At 43.2% G+C, this 18,462-nt stretch overlaps 1 protein-coding gene across 1 annotated transcript in view; it reads left to right on the top strand.

The window, feature by feature from the left end:
- Nucleotides 1-11,966: 11,966 nt before the first annotated feature.
- LOC121271486 (brain-specific angiogenesis inhibitor 1-associated protein 2-like protein 2) overlaps nucleotides 11,967-18,462 on the top strand; it is a 69,288-nt gene continuing 62,792 nt past the window's right edge. Inside the window, exon 1 of the mRNA XM_041177467.1 lies at nucleotides 11,967-12,017. Coding sequence (XP_041033401.1) covers nucleotides 11,967-12,017 — 51 coding nt within the window. The remainder of the gene's footprint in view (nucleotides 12,018-18,462) is intronic.

An 18,462-nucleotide genomic window follows, 5' to 3' on the forward strand; every position in this document is an offset into this window, starting at 1 on the left:
GGTTCATCATTAACCTGCTTTGAAACAGCATTGTATTAAATATATACAGCAAGTCTTAATATACTCAATCTCATCTGAAGGAAAATACGTAAGCAGGAGCAGCTGATCTGTTGGATAGGAATATGAAGCATTGAAAGAGATAGAGAGTCCTGGGGAAGAGATGTATTGCTGTTGTAGCACATTAGTAAATGGTGTAAACTCAATGACTAAATTGCTATGTCTTCATTCATATTAACTTCCTTGCTAGCTAGAGTATATACTTTTTCCCTAATCTTAACAAGTGCATAGTGAGTTTAATTGCAACAGATCATGATTACAGCCGAAAGGAAATGCAGACAATTGACACATTTGGCTGGGCTGTTAAGTGTGACAAGTGGCAAGTAACATTTGCACAACACAAGTGCCAGTAAATGCCATCTCCAACAAAAGAGAATCTAACCATCTCCCCTCGACATTCAATGGCATTACCATCACTGAATCCCTCACCATCAACATCCTGGGGTTACCATTGACCAGAAACTGAACTGGACTAGCCACATAAATACTGTGGCTACAAGAGCAGGTCAAAAGCTGAGAACTCTGCAATGGGTAGCTCACCTCCTGACTCCCCAAAGCCTCTCCAATATCTACAAGGCACCAGTCAGCAGTGTGATGGAACACTCTCCACTTGCCTGGATGAGTGTAGCTCCAACAGCACTCGAAGCAGAACACCATCTAAGACAAAGCAGCCCCCTTAATTGGCACCCCATTTGCCACTTTAAACATCCACTCTCTTCAATGTTAAACAGTGGTAGCGGCGTGTCCACGATACATTACAGCAACCCACCAAGGCTCCTTCAACAGCACTTTCCAACCCCATGACTTCTATCACCAAAAGGAACAAGGGCAGCAGATAATGGAGACACCACCACCTGCAATTTCCCTTCTAAGTGGCACACCATCCTGACTTAGAATTAAGTTGTAGTCCCTTCACCGTCACTAGATCAAAACCCTGGGACTCCATCTCTAAGAGCACTGTGGGTGTACCTATGTCACATGGACTGCACTGGTTCATTGCAGAGGCTTCTCAAGAACAATTAGAGATGGGTAATAAATACCAGCCTTCCCTGCGGTCCCATGAATGAATAAAAATAATGTACAAACTGGTGTGTCTTCCCTCCAGCCAGTCCTTTGACAATACATTTTCAGTTTTGCTTCTGTTTCCTCCCTTGGTACAGGTGATGGTTGAGGTTAGTCTTATTGTGCTGAGTTAGAGTAATAACTCCCAAACCCTGACATGGTGCTACTGGCCTGGATTTAGTCTACCTGAAACTTGCCGGTCCTCGAATGCAAAGAGTTGTCCCGACTGAGTATTGCAGACTTGCACATTCCAAGGTCCATCCGAAAATGCGGTTTTAAATCATAAACTTCAGATGGTTCCGCCTGGGTTATGCCAAGAGTTACCCAGAAAAAGTTGGAAGAATTAAAATCTCTTCTAACTTCTTGGTATCTATTGTAATGGTCCAGACCAATTCCCCCCCCACAGGACTCACCACCCACCCGCGCACCCACCCCCTCCAAAAACAGCCATGACCATCCCTCACCCCCAGGGGACTGCACCCACTCCTCCATTCTCCCATCCAGTGACCCTCCATGGGACTTGCCCTCCCCCCCACCCACACAGGACACCTCCCCTGGCACTCCCCCCCCCCCCCCACCCCCTCCCACCTGCGGGCCCAAATCCTACTCCCTGAACTGACACCCCCCCCCCCCAACGCCCGAATGTCCGGCCTGTTGCATTGATAAAGGGGAACCAGTAGACGTAAGATATTTGGATTTCAAAAAGGCATTTAATAAGTACCACTACATAATAAGATAAGAAACCTTGGTGTTGGGTAGTATATCAGCATGGACAGAGGACTGGCTAACTAATAGATGACAGAGAGTTGGGATATGGGGGGCATTTTCAGGATTGCGACCTGTAACTAGTGGAGTGCCACAGGGATCACTGCTGGGCCACAATTATTTACAATATGTATTAATGACTCGGATGAGGGAAATCAATGTGCTATCGCTATGTTTGCGGATGACAAAAATAGGTGGGAAGGCAAGTGGTGAGGATGAGACAGTCTAAAGAGGGATATAGACAGGTTAAGTGAGTGGGCAAAAATGTGACAGATGGAATATAATGTGGGAAAGTGTGAGGTTATGCACTTTAGCAGGAGGAATAGAGGAGCTGAATATTATTTAAATAGAGAAGGATTGAAGAAAGCTGCAGTGCAGCTTGGGGGTCCTCATGCTTGAATCCCAAAAAGCTAACATACAAGTTCAACAGGTAACAGGGAAGGCAAATGGAATGTTAGCCTTTATTTCAAAGGGAATGGAGTATTAAAATAGGGAAGCCTTGCTAAAACCATAGAAGGCACTAGTTAGACTACACCTCGAATACTGTGGAACAGTTTTGGCCCCCTTATCTAAGGAAAGATATACTGGCATTGGAGACTGTGCAGAGAAGGTTCACTAGGTTGACCTCGGGTATGGAGGGGTTTTCTTATGAGAAGAGGTTCAGTAGGTAGGGCCTGTAACTCATTGGAGTTTAGAAGAATGAGAGGCGACCTTATTTAAACATATAAGATTCTTAGGGGGCTTGACAGGGTAGATGCTGAGAGGTTGTTTCCCCTTGTGGGAGAGTCTAGGACCAGAGGGCATAATCTCAGAGTAAGGGGTCGCCCATTTAAAACAGAGATGAGGAGGAATTTCTTCTCTCAGAAGGCAGTCATCCTGTGGAATTCTTTACCACAGAGGGCTGTAGAGGGTCGTTAAGTATATTTAAGGCTGAGATAGACAGATTTTTAATCAATAAGGGAACCATGGGTTATGGGGAAAAGGCAGGAAAGTGGAGTTGAGGATTATTAGATCAGCCATGATCTCATTGAATGTCGGAGCAGACTCAATGGGCCAAATGGCCTACTATGCTCCTACGCCTTATGGCCTCCCTCCCCATGTCCGAAACCCCCCCACACCACTCCCAATGTCCAACCCTCTCCTCTCATCCCCGCCCAACCTCAGAACACTCCCACACTCCCCCCTCCCCCCCCCCCCCCCCCCCACCCCCAACCTAATCCTTTTCATTGACCTTCTCCCTGGCCTGTCAATTTCAATGGGACCATTAAACTTACCTGCTTTACAGCAGCTGGCGCTGTTTAAAAAAAAAAAGGGGGTGCATCCTCCTTCAATTCAATGGTGCTGGACTTCGGCGAGAGCTGCGCTGCCTGGATCTTGCCTGGCCTGAGTTGGAAGGTCAGGCAAAACAGGCACAGAAGAAATTTGGTGAAGGTAAATGGGTTCGGAGTAGCAATCCGAAACTGATTGCCACTCTGAGGAAGTTATGGCCCAATATATCTCAAAAACTAATGGACAGATTTCAACAAAACCTGGTACACAGATAGGGTATGTCCCAAGAAAGAATTGATTAGTTTTTGGCGAACATGTGGATCTGGATCTGGAGCCTTGAATTTTTTAAAGGATCCACCTGTTAACATTGGGAGATAGGGAAAATTGCCTTTCTTTTAAAATAATGTTGTGGTTTTTTTGATTTAGAATGTTGTTGATTGTTTTAGATAGTTATGGATTGCCTCAGTTGCTGTGGTGTCATTTTCGCAGCTGCCGAGCAGAGTTTTCAGAGCAGGTTGCTGGATGTGGATTGGCCTGAAGCCTCCTCAGTGAGATGGAAGCTCTGACTGGAAAGATTTATTTTTTCAGCTTTATAGTTGCAGAACATCAACCAGGCAGGGAAAAGCCTGTGTAATTGTAATAACTTCGAGTTAACACAGCGTGGTGGAGGTGTGTACTACACTATATTGAATTCCCTTTCGTTGCAATTGCAGAGTCTCCTATGCTGCATGGAAAGTATTTGAACTAGTTGCACTTTCAGTAATGTCTAGTTTGAACTGTTAGGAATGTAATTTTACATATTTTTATGAATAAAGTGTATTTTTGGGAAGAACATGCGGCCAGCAGGGAAGCAATGGTACTTGCCGCTGACCTTGAAGAAATTTCCTCTCAACAATTTAGCGAAATCTGTGGCATGGTTTTTTGCCTTTCCCGATGGAAGTTTAATTTTGTCACCAAGTCAAGGGGATGCCTTGGCAAACAGCAGCAGTAATGTCAGCGAGCAGACAGGCAACTAATCACATTTAATGTTTCACACACTGCAAACCAAAACACTTAAAATCCTTCACTTTCAACTTAAGTTTTCTGATTGTGACATAAATGTATGACTATATTAAGATAGCAGCTAAACTGAACATAGACTTTTTTTGAAAACGATTTTTTGAATGCTTTTAAAAATCTGTGGCGTGTTCTCTATCACTGTCGAGAAATCTGACATTCCGCAAACGTTAACTTTGCTCGTCTGGACTAGTGAAGTTGTTTAGCAGTGATTATGAAGTTACTGAATTGTTGTAAACCCATTTACTCCCCAGTCAGCATTTTTCAAGGGTTTTACAGCAAGAGCTATAATGTTAGAGGGGAAGTTTTTATCAAGTCATGATTGCAATGGAAATTGCAATCTGAGAGTACCTCTACACAGCAACGAAGGAGGAGTAACTTCTGAGTCTCCATGTTATGCTAAGCATGTCCAAACTCCTGAAGTTGCTGAGAGTTTGAATGGAGCAATGACCGTGAACACTGACATTTGAACTATTGATTGCACAGCAATTGCTGGGCCATTGTTTCTTTGATGTAATGCACTTAAAAGCCAATTGATAAGGAAGCAAAGTCTTTCTTCTCTCTAAAGTACAGCCTTAATTATATCCCCGGTCAAACTCCATTGCGGGTATTGCAAGTATGAATGATAAAGTAATAGCAAGACCATTTTGTCCAGAAGTTTTATTCATTTCCATGAATGTTGCACAATGGGAGGATAATGAGAGAGGTTGAAGAAGTGAGAGACTTTGGAGCACATATCCACAGGTCCCTGAAGGTGGCAGGACAGGTGGATAAGGTGGTTTAAAAAAAAAGACATATGGAATGCTTGCCTTTATTGGACAAGGTACTGAATACAAAAGCAGAGAGGTAATGATGGAACTGTGTAAAACGCTGGTTAGGCCACAGCTGGAATTTTTTGTACAGTCCTGGTCACCACATTACAGGAAGGACATGATTGCTCTGGAGAGAGTACGGAGGAGATTTACAGAAATGCTGCTAGGGTTTGAAATTTGCAGCAGTGAGGAAAGATCGGATACGTCGGGTTTGTTTCCCTTAGAATAGAGGAGTCTGAGGGATGACCTAATTGAGGTGCACAAAATTGAGGGGCTGAGATAGGGTAGACAGGAAAGACCTGTTTCCTCTAGCTGGGGGGTCAATTACCAGGGGGGCATAGATTTAAGGTGATTGGTAGAAGGATTAGAGGGGACGAGAGGAAAAGCTTTTTCACTCGGAGGGTGGTGGGTGTCTGGAATTCAATGCCTGAATTGGTGGTTGAGGCTGAAAAGCTCAACTCATTTAAAAAGTACCTGGATCTGCATCTGAAGTGCTGTAACCTGCAAGACTATGGACCAGGTGCTGGAAAGTGGGATTAAAATGAGTGGCTAGTTTCTCTTATTTTGGCCGGCGCAAACACAATGGGCTGAATGGCCTCTTTCTGCACCTTAACTTTTCTGTGGTTCTTTGGTCTACCAATGCATACCTGAATTGGGGCGTGGGGAGGGGGAAGGGTGTGCTGGTGGTTTCGGCTGGAGCAGGTAACTGGTGGATGACTATTTAGTGTCACCAGTAGAAAACATCTTTCCTTTTTGATTCCCAATTGGGCTCCAGGAGTTTTGCATGTCCGATTTTTGTTTATGAATGCCTGTCATTGGCCAGTGACATTCAAAGGAAGCCTTTACACTAATTTTGTTACTACATATTATAGTTTATTCCTGCTCTTCAACAGCAGCTACATTTTTAAAAAAAATCATTCATGGGATGTGGGCATCACTGGCCAGGTCAGCATTTATTGCCCATTCCTAATTGCTCTTGTTCAGGGGGCATTTTAAGAGTCAACCACGTTGCTGTGGGTCTGGAGTCACATGTAGGCCAGACCAGGTAAGGACAGCAGATTTCCTTCCCTAAAGGGGCATTAGTGAGCCAGATGGGTTTTTACAACAGTCAGCAATGGTTTCATGGTCATCATTAGACTTTTAATTCCAGATTTTTACTGAATTCAAATTTCACCATCTGCTGTGGTGGGACTTGAACCTGGGTCCCCGGAGCATTCCCCTGGGTCTCTGGAATATTAGTCCAATGACAATACCACTATGCTACCACCCCTTTGAAAAGTACCTCATTGGCTATGCAACATTTTAGGATGTCCTGATAGTGTGAAAGGTGTTATATAAATGCAATTATTTTGTCTTTAAAAAGCCACAGTAAGATACCACATCTAACACCCTTGTGCCTTCTGGGATAAGATAAGATGATGTCTATGTCCCTGTAGCACTAAGAGGAACATGTTGGTGGTTTTGCCTGTCCTGCTGTCAAAATCACAGCTATCAACCATCCTTGTGACAAAACTGTAAACCAAAAAGCCCAAATTTACTGAATAACCCCCAAATGAAGAAATTACCAACAAGATTCCACTTATTGCAGCTTTTACTTTAACACGAATCAATTCATTACCTTTATGTATTTTATTGATCCTATCTTGCCTGGCTTTCCAACTCAGACCGGGCAAGATACAAGCAGTGCAACACCTAGTGTCAAAGTGCAGCGGAGTCAAAGAGAAGGAGGCTACATCCCACTTTTTTTTTTTAACAGCAGTAGCTGCCATAAACCAGGTAAGTTAAAGATCCATTGAAGTTTAAAGGCCCTTGACAAACCAGGGGGAAGTTAAGTGCCCAGAAGTTAGAAGTGGTTTTAATCCCTTCTAACTTTTTCTGGGTAACTATTGATGTAACCCAATCGGGACCTTCTGAAGTTTGCGATTTAAGTCACATTTTCAGATGGCTCCCAGTGCAGGGCAATTGCCTAGAGAAAATTTGCACTTCTGGGCAAGTATTGTGCAAACCTTACCTTAAACCTTCTGAAGGGGTTTCCCCAATGATTCTTTGGGGCACCCCCCCCCCTCTCACCCACCCACCAATATGATGCTGGAGAGCTTGGAAGTTACAACCCAATATTTACTGCTCGACCAACAGCACTAAAGCAGGCTATCTGATGATGGGATCTTGCTGTGTACAAGTTGGCTGCTGTGTTTCCTATGTTACAACCGTGACTACATTTAACAAATATTTAATTGATTGTAAAAGGTTTTGGGAATGCGTGTGGCTGTGATAGCCGCTATATAAATGCAAGTTTGTTCTTTTACTTGCTTCGCAGGCTTAATTTTTTGCTTCCTACATTGTTGGGGATTACTAGCAGTTTTAAACAATAAATAAATAATGGCCTGTCTTTCTAAAGTAAGTTGCAGGATAGTTATTAGGTGTAAGTCTCTAGAAGTATAGGAATAATTTAGTGCTGGAATTAGGATCTAGGGAAATTGCTGAAAAAAGACACATGTTGTCGAAGATTTTTGAATTGCCCTCATCAGGTCAATTTGCAAGAATATCAAATGTAAAGGGAACAACAGTTTATGCTTCAGTTAGTCGGTCATCAGTTAACTGGTGCATTCTCCATGGCAACACCCATACCAACCAGAGTCCACTTGCCAACCAATCAGCAACCTCACAAAGTATTAATTGTTGTTCCCTTTACATTTGGTATTGTTGCAAATTGTCCTGATGAGTGTAAGACAAAAAACTTCAACAGTGCGCATCTTTTTTTCAGTAAAACTCAAGCTCTGTACCAACAAAGACTATCTAGGAAAATGTTGGAAGATGTGAATTGAGCTGCACCAGCTCTGGTTCTTTCAGGTTACTTGAGGGTAAACATATCAGTTAAGCAACTTTTAGCTTAGAGGGATGACCATTATTAGTTCAGTACTGCCAAGAGGAGATCAGCCTTGTCAAAGGCTCTCTCTTACCCAGGCACCCAGAAATTTTCAGCTCAAATCTTATCCTAATTCATTCTATAAAACTGCACATAATTCCATAAGCAATGATTATGGGACCTGCATCTATTTGTGTGCATGTCAGTGGGCTAAGACCTCAGTTTATATTTTTTATAAATATATATAAATGTACATCCTGGCTAATCTATAAAATTATTTAAAATAAAACCTTGACAAAGGCTTCAATAATGCTTGAAGCCAGGTCTGGCTACGACTCACACAAAAGGAATTTCTGGCCTTCAGAAACAGTAGCAACCTCGTTTTCTCTAAAGAGCTGCCAATTCACCTTGTGACGGCTGAGATCAAGTCCCAAGGAGTTGTACAAAGACCATTTACATTTCTGAGGCCCGGCTCTGGCCAATGGAGATGATCCATCAGCGAGGACAAAGGATCTTGAAAACTCTATTGAACTCATTAATGGATGAAACATTAACCATCTCAAGAATCCAGACCAGGAATAAATATCCTTTGTCCAAACTAAGGGGAAGAGGTGAGAGTTATGTCACATGACTCCCCCCCTCCCTCCCTCCCTCCCCAAGCTGCTAGAACCTGTAATATTGCCTTGTGGAGCTGAAGGAGGCAGTCTGCCATCTTCCATCAACCAAACAACAACAGAACCAGAGCTCTGTCCAGGTTTAAATTGCCTGGCCTCAGCTACACTGTTTCTACGAGAACATCTGTACCAGCATCTACAAGACTAATTCCTCTCCAAGGGCCCATCTCATCATGGAAGCCATTACCACCTTCTCAAGGGCAGCTAAGGATGGACAATAAATGCTGGCCCAGCCAATGAAACCCACATCCCATGAATGAATGTTTTAAAAAGTGAGTTATCCAGCATCAGTCTTCAGTCTGTGGATGCTGAAAGAATACAACTTTGGACTTTGATTCTGGACTCTGGACTCATGTGAAACGATTCTTATTTTGTCTGTGGTCTTTGCCCTGTAGCTCTTTCTTTCCCTTATCCCTCTTTTATTCTGTGAATGTACCAGGGTTTACATAGTGTCCCTCTGTGCACTTTGAACATGTGCAAAATAAACCAACCCTCTGATTTTACCCTAACTTGAGTTTGCTGTGGGGTTATTAGTAGAGGATTGGATCACTCCAAAACTGAGGGGTTAAGGAAAATGCATCACCACTTATAAAGCAGGAAATTAAAAATCAAAGACACCTTTCTGTTAATGGAGGGGGGATGAGAGAAGAAATCAGGGCTGTCTAAATTAAACCCCTCCAGTCCATAACTCATGAACTCATAGATGTTTACAGTACAGAAGGAGGCCATTCGGCCCATTGTGTCCACGCTGGGCAACAAATATCTGACTACACTAATCCCATTTTCCAGCGCTTGGCCCTTAGCCCTGGAGGCTATGGCAACACAAGTGAATATCTAAATACTTCTTAAATGTTACAAGAGTTTCTGACTCAACCACCCTTTCAGGCAGTGAGTTCCAGACTCCCACCACCCTCTAGGTGAAAAAAACTCTCTTCAACTCCCCTCTTAGCCTTTTACCTCTTACCTTAAATCTATGTCCCCTGGTTATTGACCCCTCTACTAATGGAAAAAGTGCCTTCCTGTCCACCCTATCCATGTCCCTCATAATCTCATACACCTCTATCAGGTTCCCTCTCAACCTTCGCTGCTCCAAGGAAAACAACCCCAACCTATCCAATCTTTCCTCATAGCTCAGACCCTCCAGCCCAGGCAGCATCCTGGTAAATCTCCTCTGCACCCTCTCCAGTGCAATCACATCCTTCCTATAATGTGGTGACCAGAACTGATGCAGTACTCCAGTTGTGGCTTAACCAGTGTTTTATAAAGTTCCAGCATAACCACCCCTGCTCTTGCATTCTATTTCTTGGCTAATAAAGGCAAGTATCCCATATGCCTTCTTAACCACCTTATCTACCTGTCCTATCACCTTCAGAGATCTGTGGATATGCACACCAAGGTCTCTCTGAACTTTAGTGCTTTCTGGGGTCCTGCCATTCATAGTGTATTCCCTTGACTTGTTAGCCCTCCCCAAGTGCATTACTTTACAATTTTATGCATTGATTTCCATTTGGCACTGCTCTGCCCACCTGACCTGTCCATTGAAATCCTTCTGCAGCTTACGGCTATCCCCCTCACTATTTATCACCCTAGTAATTTTCAAGTCATCCACGAACATCTTCTTCATACCTCCTGCATTAAAATCCAAATCAATTATGTACACCACAACCAGGGCCCAGCACCGAGCCCTGCGGAACCCCACTGGAAACAACTTCCAGTCACAGAAACATCCCTCTACCATCACCCTCTGCTTCCTGCCTCTCAGCCAATTTTGGATCCAATGTGCCACTTTGCCTTGGATCCCATGGGCTCTTACTTTCTTGACCAGTCTGCCATGAGGGACCTTATCAAAAGCCTTGCTAAAGTCCATGTAGACCACATCAAATGCATCACCCTCATCAACACTCCTGGTTACCGCCTCAAAAAATTCAATCAAATTTGTCAAACACGACCTTCCCTTAACAAATCCACACTGACTATCCCTGATTAATCCGTGTCTCTCCGAGTGCAGATATATTCTGTTCCTCAGAATTCTTTCTAGTAACTTCTCCACCACCAAGGTTAGACTGACTGGCCTGTAATTTCCTGGTCTATCCCTTCCTCCTTTTTTTAATAATGGGACAGCGTTAGCAATCCTCCAATGCAATACTTCATTTGAAGAAGCAGAGATTTAAGTAAACACTTTTAAAGAAAGCATGGAAGCTTTGCTAGGTAAAAATTGGCAAAGAGTAAACTAGTTTGGTTACTGTGTGCTGCTATTCTAAAGAATCTTATGGTACAGAGGGAAGTCCTGGAAAAGCTCAGCAGGTCTGGCAGCATCGGTGGAGAAGAAAAGAGTTGACGTTTCGAGTCCTCATGACCCTTCGACCGAACTAGGTTCGGTCGAAGGGTCATGAGGACTCGAAACGTCAACTCTTTTCTTCTCCGCCGATGCTGCCAGACCTGCTGAGTTCTTCCAGGTAATTCTGTTTTTGTTTTGGATTTCCAGCATCCGCAGTTTTTTTGTTTTTAACAGAAGGAAGTCCATTCGGCCCATCAAGCCTGTGCCAGCTGTTTGAATGAACCATCCAATTATTCCCACCCTCCTCTTCCTTCATCAAGTCACTACGGTACAGGAGGAGGTGATTTGGCTCTTGGAGGCCATGCTGGCCATTCAGCCCCCACTCCCCTGCCCCATCCTTCTAGCCATAAACGGCCGCTTATCCAATACCCCATTGAAAATTGGTATAGAATTTACTTTCACTACCTTTTGTGGCGGTACATTCCAGATCGTGACACAAGGGACTGGGCCCTGGGTGGTATGTGTATTCCAGGTGGTGTAGATAGTCTGTCTGCATTTAGAGTTTGTAACAGAATAAGGAGGTTATCAGACATCACAGCTCAGTTTGCAATGAGGATCTGACTGGTCGTGGGGGGAGGTGGGGTGGTGGGGGTGGGGGGGGGTGGTGGTGGAGGTTCGGTGACAACAGCTGTCAACACATTCTAACCATCTCATTACATCTTCCCTTTCTCTGGGGTGCATTTGCAGTTTTGCTGGTCCAGGGAGAGTCACAGGAGGACAGACAGAGACAGAGACAGAGAGAATCTGAGGAGCAATAAAGGAGTATAAGAAACAGCCACACAGTCTGCTCCCAGTTCTGTTTGAATTCGATCCTTTATCCTGGCTTCGTTGGAAAGAGTCGAAGTTCCTGCCGGATGCAGAGAAATAACAAAAGAGCAAGGAACTTCTTCGTTACCAGTTAATAAATAATTAACAAAATGATCCGCCTTTCATCTGGGCTGTAGCTGCAGTTTCAGCTCTCCGCCCAAGAGAATAGCAGGGAGAGAGAGAGAGAAAAGATCATTTTTCAAATCTTTCCCTCCATTTCCTAATTTTACAATTTACATTTCTTCACCCTGATCTGGACCATGGCTCTCCCAGCGGATCAAGTCTATCGGTCGACACTGAACAGCTACCAGGTGAGCCCAGTGTGTCGGTGTGTGGTTGTGCAATCGTGGGAAGAGAATTGCTGCAGGAATCCTGAAGGTTGGTTGTTGTCCCTGTGTTGTTCCCTGGAAAGAATGGTCTCCACTCAATAAGCTGCAGTTATTATTTGCCACAGTGAAGATTCCACCCCCGCCAAATTTCCACAGCCTTTATCACGAATAACATTTAGAACTAATTTCTTGCTGCTTACCTTCTCGACCACATTGTAGACCCCGCTCAATCCTCTTTAAAACCCCCTCTCCGCAGATGCTGTCAGACCTGCTGAGTTTTTCCAGCTATTTTTATTATTGCTATTTTTATTTTTGTTTTTGTTTCAGATTTCCAGCGTCCGCAGTATTTTGCTTTTATCCTCCTTAAAACTTAACTCTTTTGATTACCTGTCCTGGTAACTCCTTATGTGTAAGGGGGTCAGATTTTTAAAAAAAAAATACTTGCAACTGACCTACTGGCATGAGTCTCATCATGCACCTCCTCCACTCTGCCTTATCTAATCCCTATCAGCACAGGAAACCTTCTGAGTGTGAGTGGGACTTGGGAATCCAGGCAGTATCTGTTCTTACAAAGACAGTCACTGATGTTCACTGAACTTTGTGTTGACTTTATTGCTGCTTCTGCTTTTCAACCCTGATCGAAATCTGACCCAGTAAAACACTTGAAGCTATTTTGCCTGTGTTTGCTGCCTGCCCTTTTCTCCCCCAAGTTAGATTAAATGTAATAAAACTCTCCCTCTTGTCCTGTGAGGGGAAAAAAGCTGGAGTGGAAAATATCAAGTTCATACAGCCACTGGACCTCTCAAAGCACTTTACAGCCAATGAGGTACTTTTTGAAGAGTAGTCACTGTTGTAACGTAGGGAATGGGGCAGCCAATTTGCACACAGCAAGCTCCCACAAACAGCAATGTGATAATGATCAGATAATCTGTTTTTGTGTTGTTGGTTGACGCATAAATCTTAGCCAGGACACCAGGAATAAATCCCCTCCTCTTCTTTGAAATAGCGCCCACCGGACCTTGCCTGGTAATCGGTGCCATGGAGCACCTTGGGACCTTGAACCACATTAAAGGCGCTATTTAAATGCAAGTTATCGTTGTTGCGTAATCTGAAGAAAGGCAAAAACTTGTGGGGTGGAATTTGCTGGAAGAGCGGTGGGTGCTTTAATGGCTCCCTGCAGCTTGTGAAGAGAGAGAGAGAGAGATAGAGAGAGACGGTGCGTATCACGAATTGGTGCAAAGTTGCTGGATGGATTGGACTTGCCGCAGAAAGGCTGATACTTAACAAGGGAAGGAGCCCTTTAATGATAAGAATGATGCTCCTTCAATGCCCTTCATCTGCTCCGACCCGGGAAGGGAAGCAGATGAAATTGTGGAATCTCGGTTCAGCAGGTGGTTGGTCGTTCTCAGTGGTTTTGAAAATTAAAATCTTGTTGCTTGCTCTTTTATTCATGCTCATGTTGGCCAGTTTTTCTTTGGCTCTCCTTATTTCTCTTTCCGTATCCAATTTGGAGGTGGATGGTGGTGTAGTGGCCATGTCACTGGGCTAGTAATCACAGAGGCCCGGGCTCATGTTCTGGGGGATGTAGGTTCAAATCCCACCATGGCAGCTGGTGGAGTTTAAATTTGATTATTAGAACTGGAATATAAAACTAGCCTCAGTGACCATGACAACTGTCATCAATTGTTGTAAAAACCCACCTGGCTCACCAATTGCCCTTTAGGGAAGGAAATCTGCCATCCTTACATGTGACTCCAGACACACAACAATGTGGTTGACTCTGAAATGCCACTCATTTCGAGGGCAATTAGGGACGGGCAACAAACGCTGACTTTGCCAGTGACACCTACATCCCATGGAAGAACAAATAGAAAGTGATATATGTTTAGATCACTGTGCAAGTGTAAGATTAGTGTATGAACTATTGCTCAATATAGGGTGACTGGCAGTGACACGTCTAAGTGGTGGGTACAGTGCTACCAACTAATGATTAGAACATTTTAGAATTTACAGTGCAGAAAAGGCCAATCGGCCCAACTGACCTACTGGCATGAGCCTCATCATGCACCTCCTCCACTCTGCCTTATCTAATCCCTATCAGCACAGGAAACCTTTTGAGTGTGAGTGGGACTTGGGAATCCAGGCAGTATCTGTTCCTACAAAGACAGTCACTGATGTTCACTGAACTTCGTGTTGACTTTATTGCTGCTTCTGCTTTTCAACCCTGATCGAAACCTGACCCAGTAAAACACTTGAAGCTATTTTGCCTGTGTTTGCTGCCTGCCCTTTTCTCCCCCAAGTTAGATTAAATGTAATAAAACTCTCCCTCTTGTCCTGTGAGGGGAAAAAAGCTGGAGTGGAAAATATCAAGTTCCATTAATCAGTTAATTGTTGATCCTAAAGCTATCAGTTTAACAGTTCATTATTTATTTACAGTAAACCTGCCCAATCTACATGTCCTATTCTCAGTTCATTACAGCAGTTGGGACTACTCTGCTGGAAAAGCAATGGGCCTCCATTCCATCTACCCACTGCTGCCGTTGTCACTAAACATCCATAAGGTGACTTGTCAATACTGCAGGCTTCCTCTCATGGACAGTCCCAACTCTGGTCCCTGCTCTGTGCTGTCTGATTGCCGTGGAGGGCCAATGTGGTGGGTAGCGCGCAGTAAAGTTGCAACAGTCTGCCTCGGCAATCATAGGCTAGAGAGTAGGGTTTTTGTTTTGCAAAAATATACTTTATTTGTAAAATATCTGAAAGAACGTTACCAAACATTTCAAAATGGCCATCACAAAAAGTGCACTCATATTCAATTTTCCACACATATCATGCTCCACTCTGAGGCTTTCCGATACAATCAAAGTTACATTTCAGACATTTCAGAATGCTCACAACAGCCAGTCAGACTGTGCAATGGTATTTAAGAGAAAAACAGAGAATACTCGAAAAACTCAGCAGGCCTGATAGCATTTGTGGAGAGAAGGACAGAGTTAACGTTTCGAGTCCGTACGACCCTTCTACAGGGCTGTATTTAGGTTGTCTCCATAGAACATAGGCTAGTTAGAATGAAATAAGCCCAGGCCATGACTTGATTTCCACCTTGTGGTTCCTTCTGGGAAGATGGGGACATAGGAACAGGAATATTCCATTCAGCCCCTCTAGCTTGTTCTGCTATCTTTTTATTCATGCACGCGATATGGGCATTGCTGGCATAGCCAACATTTTTTTTCCCATAAGTATACTTTATTCATAAAATATCTAAAAGACCATTACAAAACATGTCAAAATGGCCATCACGGAAGTTGCAATGATATTCAAATTATCCACATAGATCACATTGCTTCAATACAATTGTGATGCATATAACATTTACTGGCAAAGCCAACATTTATTGCCCATCCCTAATTGCCCTTGAGAAGGTGGTGGTGAGTTACCTTCTTGAACCGCTGCAGTCATATAGTGAAGGTACACTCACAGTGCTGCTATGTAGTGAGTTCCAGGAATTTGACCCAGCTGCGATGAAGGAACAGCAATAATACATAGGATTACATAGGAAACTACAGCCCAGGAACAGGTCATTCAGTCCAACCAGTCCATGCTGGTGTTTATGCTCCATTCAAGCCTCTTCCTATCTTTCCTCATCTAAATCTATCTGTTCCCATCTCCCTCATATGCTTGTCTAGCTTCCCCTTAAATGCATCTATACTATCTGTTTCAACCATCCCCTGTGGTAGCAAGTTCCACATTCTTACCACTCTTTGGGTAAAGAAGTTTTTTTTTCTGAATTCCCTATTGGATTTCTTGGTGACTATCTTAAACTGATGGCCTCTAGTTATGCTCTTCCCTGCAAGAGGAAGCATTCTTTCTGTATCCACTCTATACCAACATACAAACGTACGAAATAGAAGCACAAGTAGGCCACTCGGCCTCTTGAGCCTGCTCCACCATTCAATAAGATCAAGGCTGATCTGTTTGTGTTTCAAATTCCACATTCCCACCTATCCCCGATACCCTTTGATTCCCTTGCCCAATAGGAATCTATCTACCACTGCCTTAAAAGTATTCAGTGACCCCGCCTCCACCACCTTCTGAGGCAGAGAGTTCCAAAGTCACACAACGCTCTGAGAGAAAAAATTTCTCCTCATCTCTGTCCTAAAAGGGCAACCCCTAATTTTAAAACAGTGCCCCCAATTCTGGACTCACCCACAGGAGGAATAATCCTTTCCACATCCAGACTACGTCGAGACCATTCAGGATCTTGTATACTTCAATCAAATCACCCCTCACTCTTCTACACTCCAGTGGAAACAAGTCCAGTCTGTCCAAAATTTCCTCATAAGACAATCTGCTAATTCCAGGTATCAATCTAGTAAACCTCCTCTGAACGACCTCCAACACATTTACATCCTTCCTTAAATAAGGAGACCAAAACCACGCACAATATTCGAGACGTGGTCTCAGCAATGTCCTGTATAATTGAAGCATAACATCTTTACTTTTATGTTCAATTCTTTGTTTAATAAAGGACAGCATTCCATTAGCCTTCTTAATTACTTGCTGTGTCTGCAAACTAATCTTTTGTGCCTTATGCACGAGAACATCTAGATCCCTATGCACCTCGGAATTCTACAGTTGTTCTCCATTTAAGTAATACTCTGCTTTTTTATTCTTCCTGTCAAAGTGAACAACTTCACATTTTCCCACATTATTCTCCATCTGCCAGAATTTTGCCCACTCTATATCCGTCTGCAACTTCCTTATGTCCTCTTCACAACATACTTTCCTACCTATCTGCAAATTTAGCTACTATGCTTTCACTCCCCTCATCTAAGTCATTGATGTAAATTGTAAAAAGTTGAGGCCCCAGCACAGACCCCTGTGGAACTCCACTTGTCACCTCCTGCCAATCAGAAAAAGACCCATTTATGCATACTCTCCGCTTTCTGTCTGCCAGCCAATCTTCTATCCATGCTAATATGTTATCCCTGACACCATGAGCTTTTATTTTCCACAATAACCTTTGATGTGGCACTTTATCCAATTCCTCCTGGAAATCCAAGTACAGTACATCTACAGAATCCCCTTTATCTACAGCACATGTTACTTCTTCAAGGAACACCAATAAATTGGGGTTAAACATGATTTCCCTTTCACAAAACCATCCTGACTCTTCCCAATTACCTTGAGTTTTTCCAAGTGCCCAACTATAAGCTCCTTAATGATTGATTCTAACACCTTCCCCATGACAGACATCAAGCTAACTGGCCTATAGCTTTCTGTTTTCTGCCTCCCTCCCTTCTTGAATGGAGGGATTATATTTGCTACTTTCCAGTCTGATGGAATCTTTCCAGAATCTAGGGAATTTTGGAAAATTAACACCAACGCATCGACTGCCTCATTAGCCACCTCTTTTAAGACCCCAGGATCAAGTCCATCAGGACCCGGAGACTTATCAGCCCAAAGCTCAGTACCACTTCCCCAGTGATTGTAATTTCACCAAGTTCCTCCCTCCCCTCCGCCTCCTGATTTACAGGTCTTACTGGAATATTTTCTGTATCCTCTATAGTGAAGATAGAAGCAAAATATTTGTTCATTTCACCCGCCATGTCCTTATTATCTACTATTAACTCCCCATTCTCACTCTGTAGAGGACCAACACTCACTTTACTTACCCTTTCCCTTTTTAAATACTTGTAGAAACTCTTGCTCTCCATTTTTACATTGCTAGCTAGCTTCCTCTCATACTGTAATTTCTTTCTTCTGATTAACCTTCTAGTCGTTCTCTACCATTCTTTATATTCTGACCAATCATCTGACCCGTCACTCATCTTTGCACAGTTATATGCTTTTCCCTTAAGTTCGATGCTTTCCCTAACCTCTTTACTTAACCATGGATGATGGGTTCTCCCCTAAGAATTTTTCTTTATAGTAGGAAATATACTTATTCTGCGTATTCTAGGCTATCCCCTTAAATGTCTGCCATTGCTTCTGTTGACCTATTGTCTAGCCTAGTATCCCAATTCACTTCAGCTAGCTCAGTTTTCATGCCCACATAGTTGCCCTTATTTAAATTTAAATTACTAGTCTTAGACCCATTCTTCTCCCTTTCAAACTGAATGTAAATTTCAGTCATATTGTGGTCACTGCTATCTAAGGGTGCCTTCACTCTGAGGTCATTAATTAATCCTTTCACATTACACAATATCAAGTCTAATATAACCCACTCTCTGGTTGGTTCCAGAATGTGCTGTTCTAAGAAACGATCTCGAAAGCATTCTATGAACTCCTCACCCAGGCTACTGCTGCCAATCTTATTTTTCCAGTTTATATGTAAATTAAAATCACCCATGACTATTGCCGTCCCATTTTCACAAACACCCAATATTTCTTCTTGTATACTTTGTTCTACATTGTGGCTGCTGTTAGG

The sequence above is a fragment of the Carcharodon carcharias genome, chromosome 31, assembly GCF_017639515.1.
Source record: "Carcharodon carcharias isolate sCarCar2 chromosome 31, sCarCar2.pri, whole genome shotgun sequence".
In the NCBI taxonomy this organism is placed as follows: domain Eukaryota; kingdom Metazoa; phylum Chordata; class Chondrichthyes; order Lamniformes; family Lamnidae; genus Carcharodon; species Carcharodon carcharias.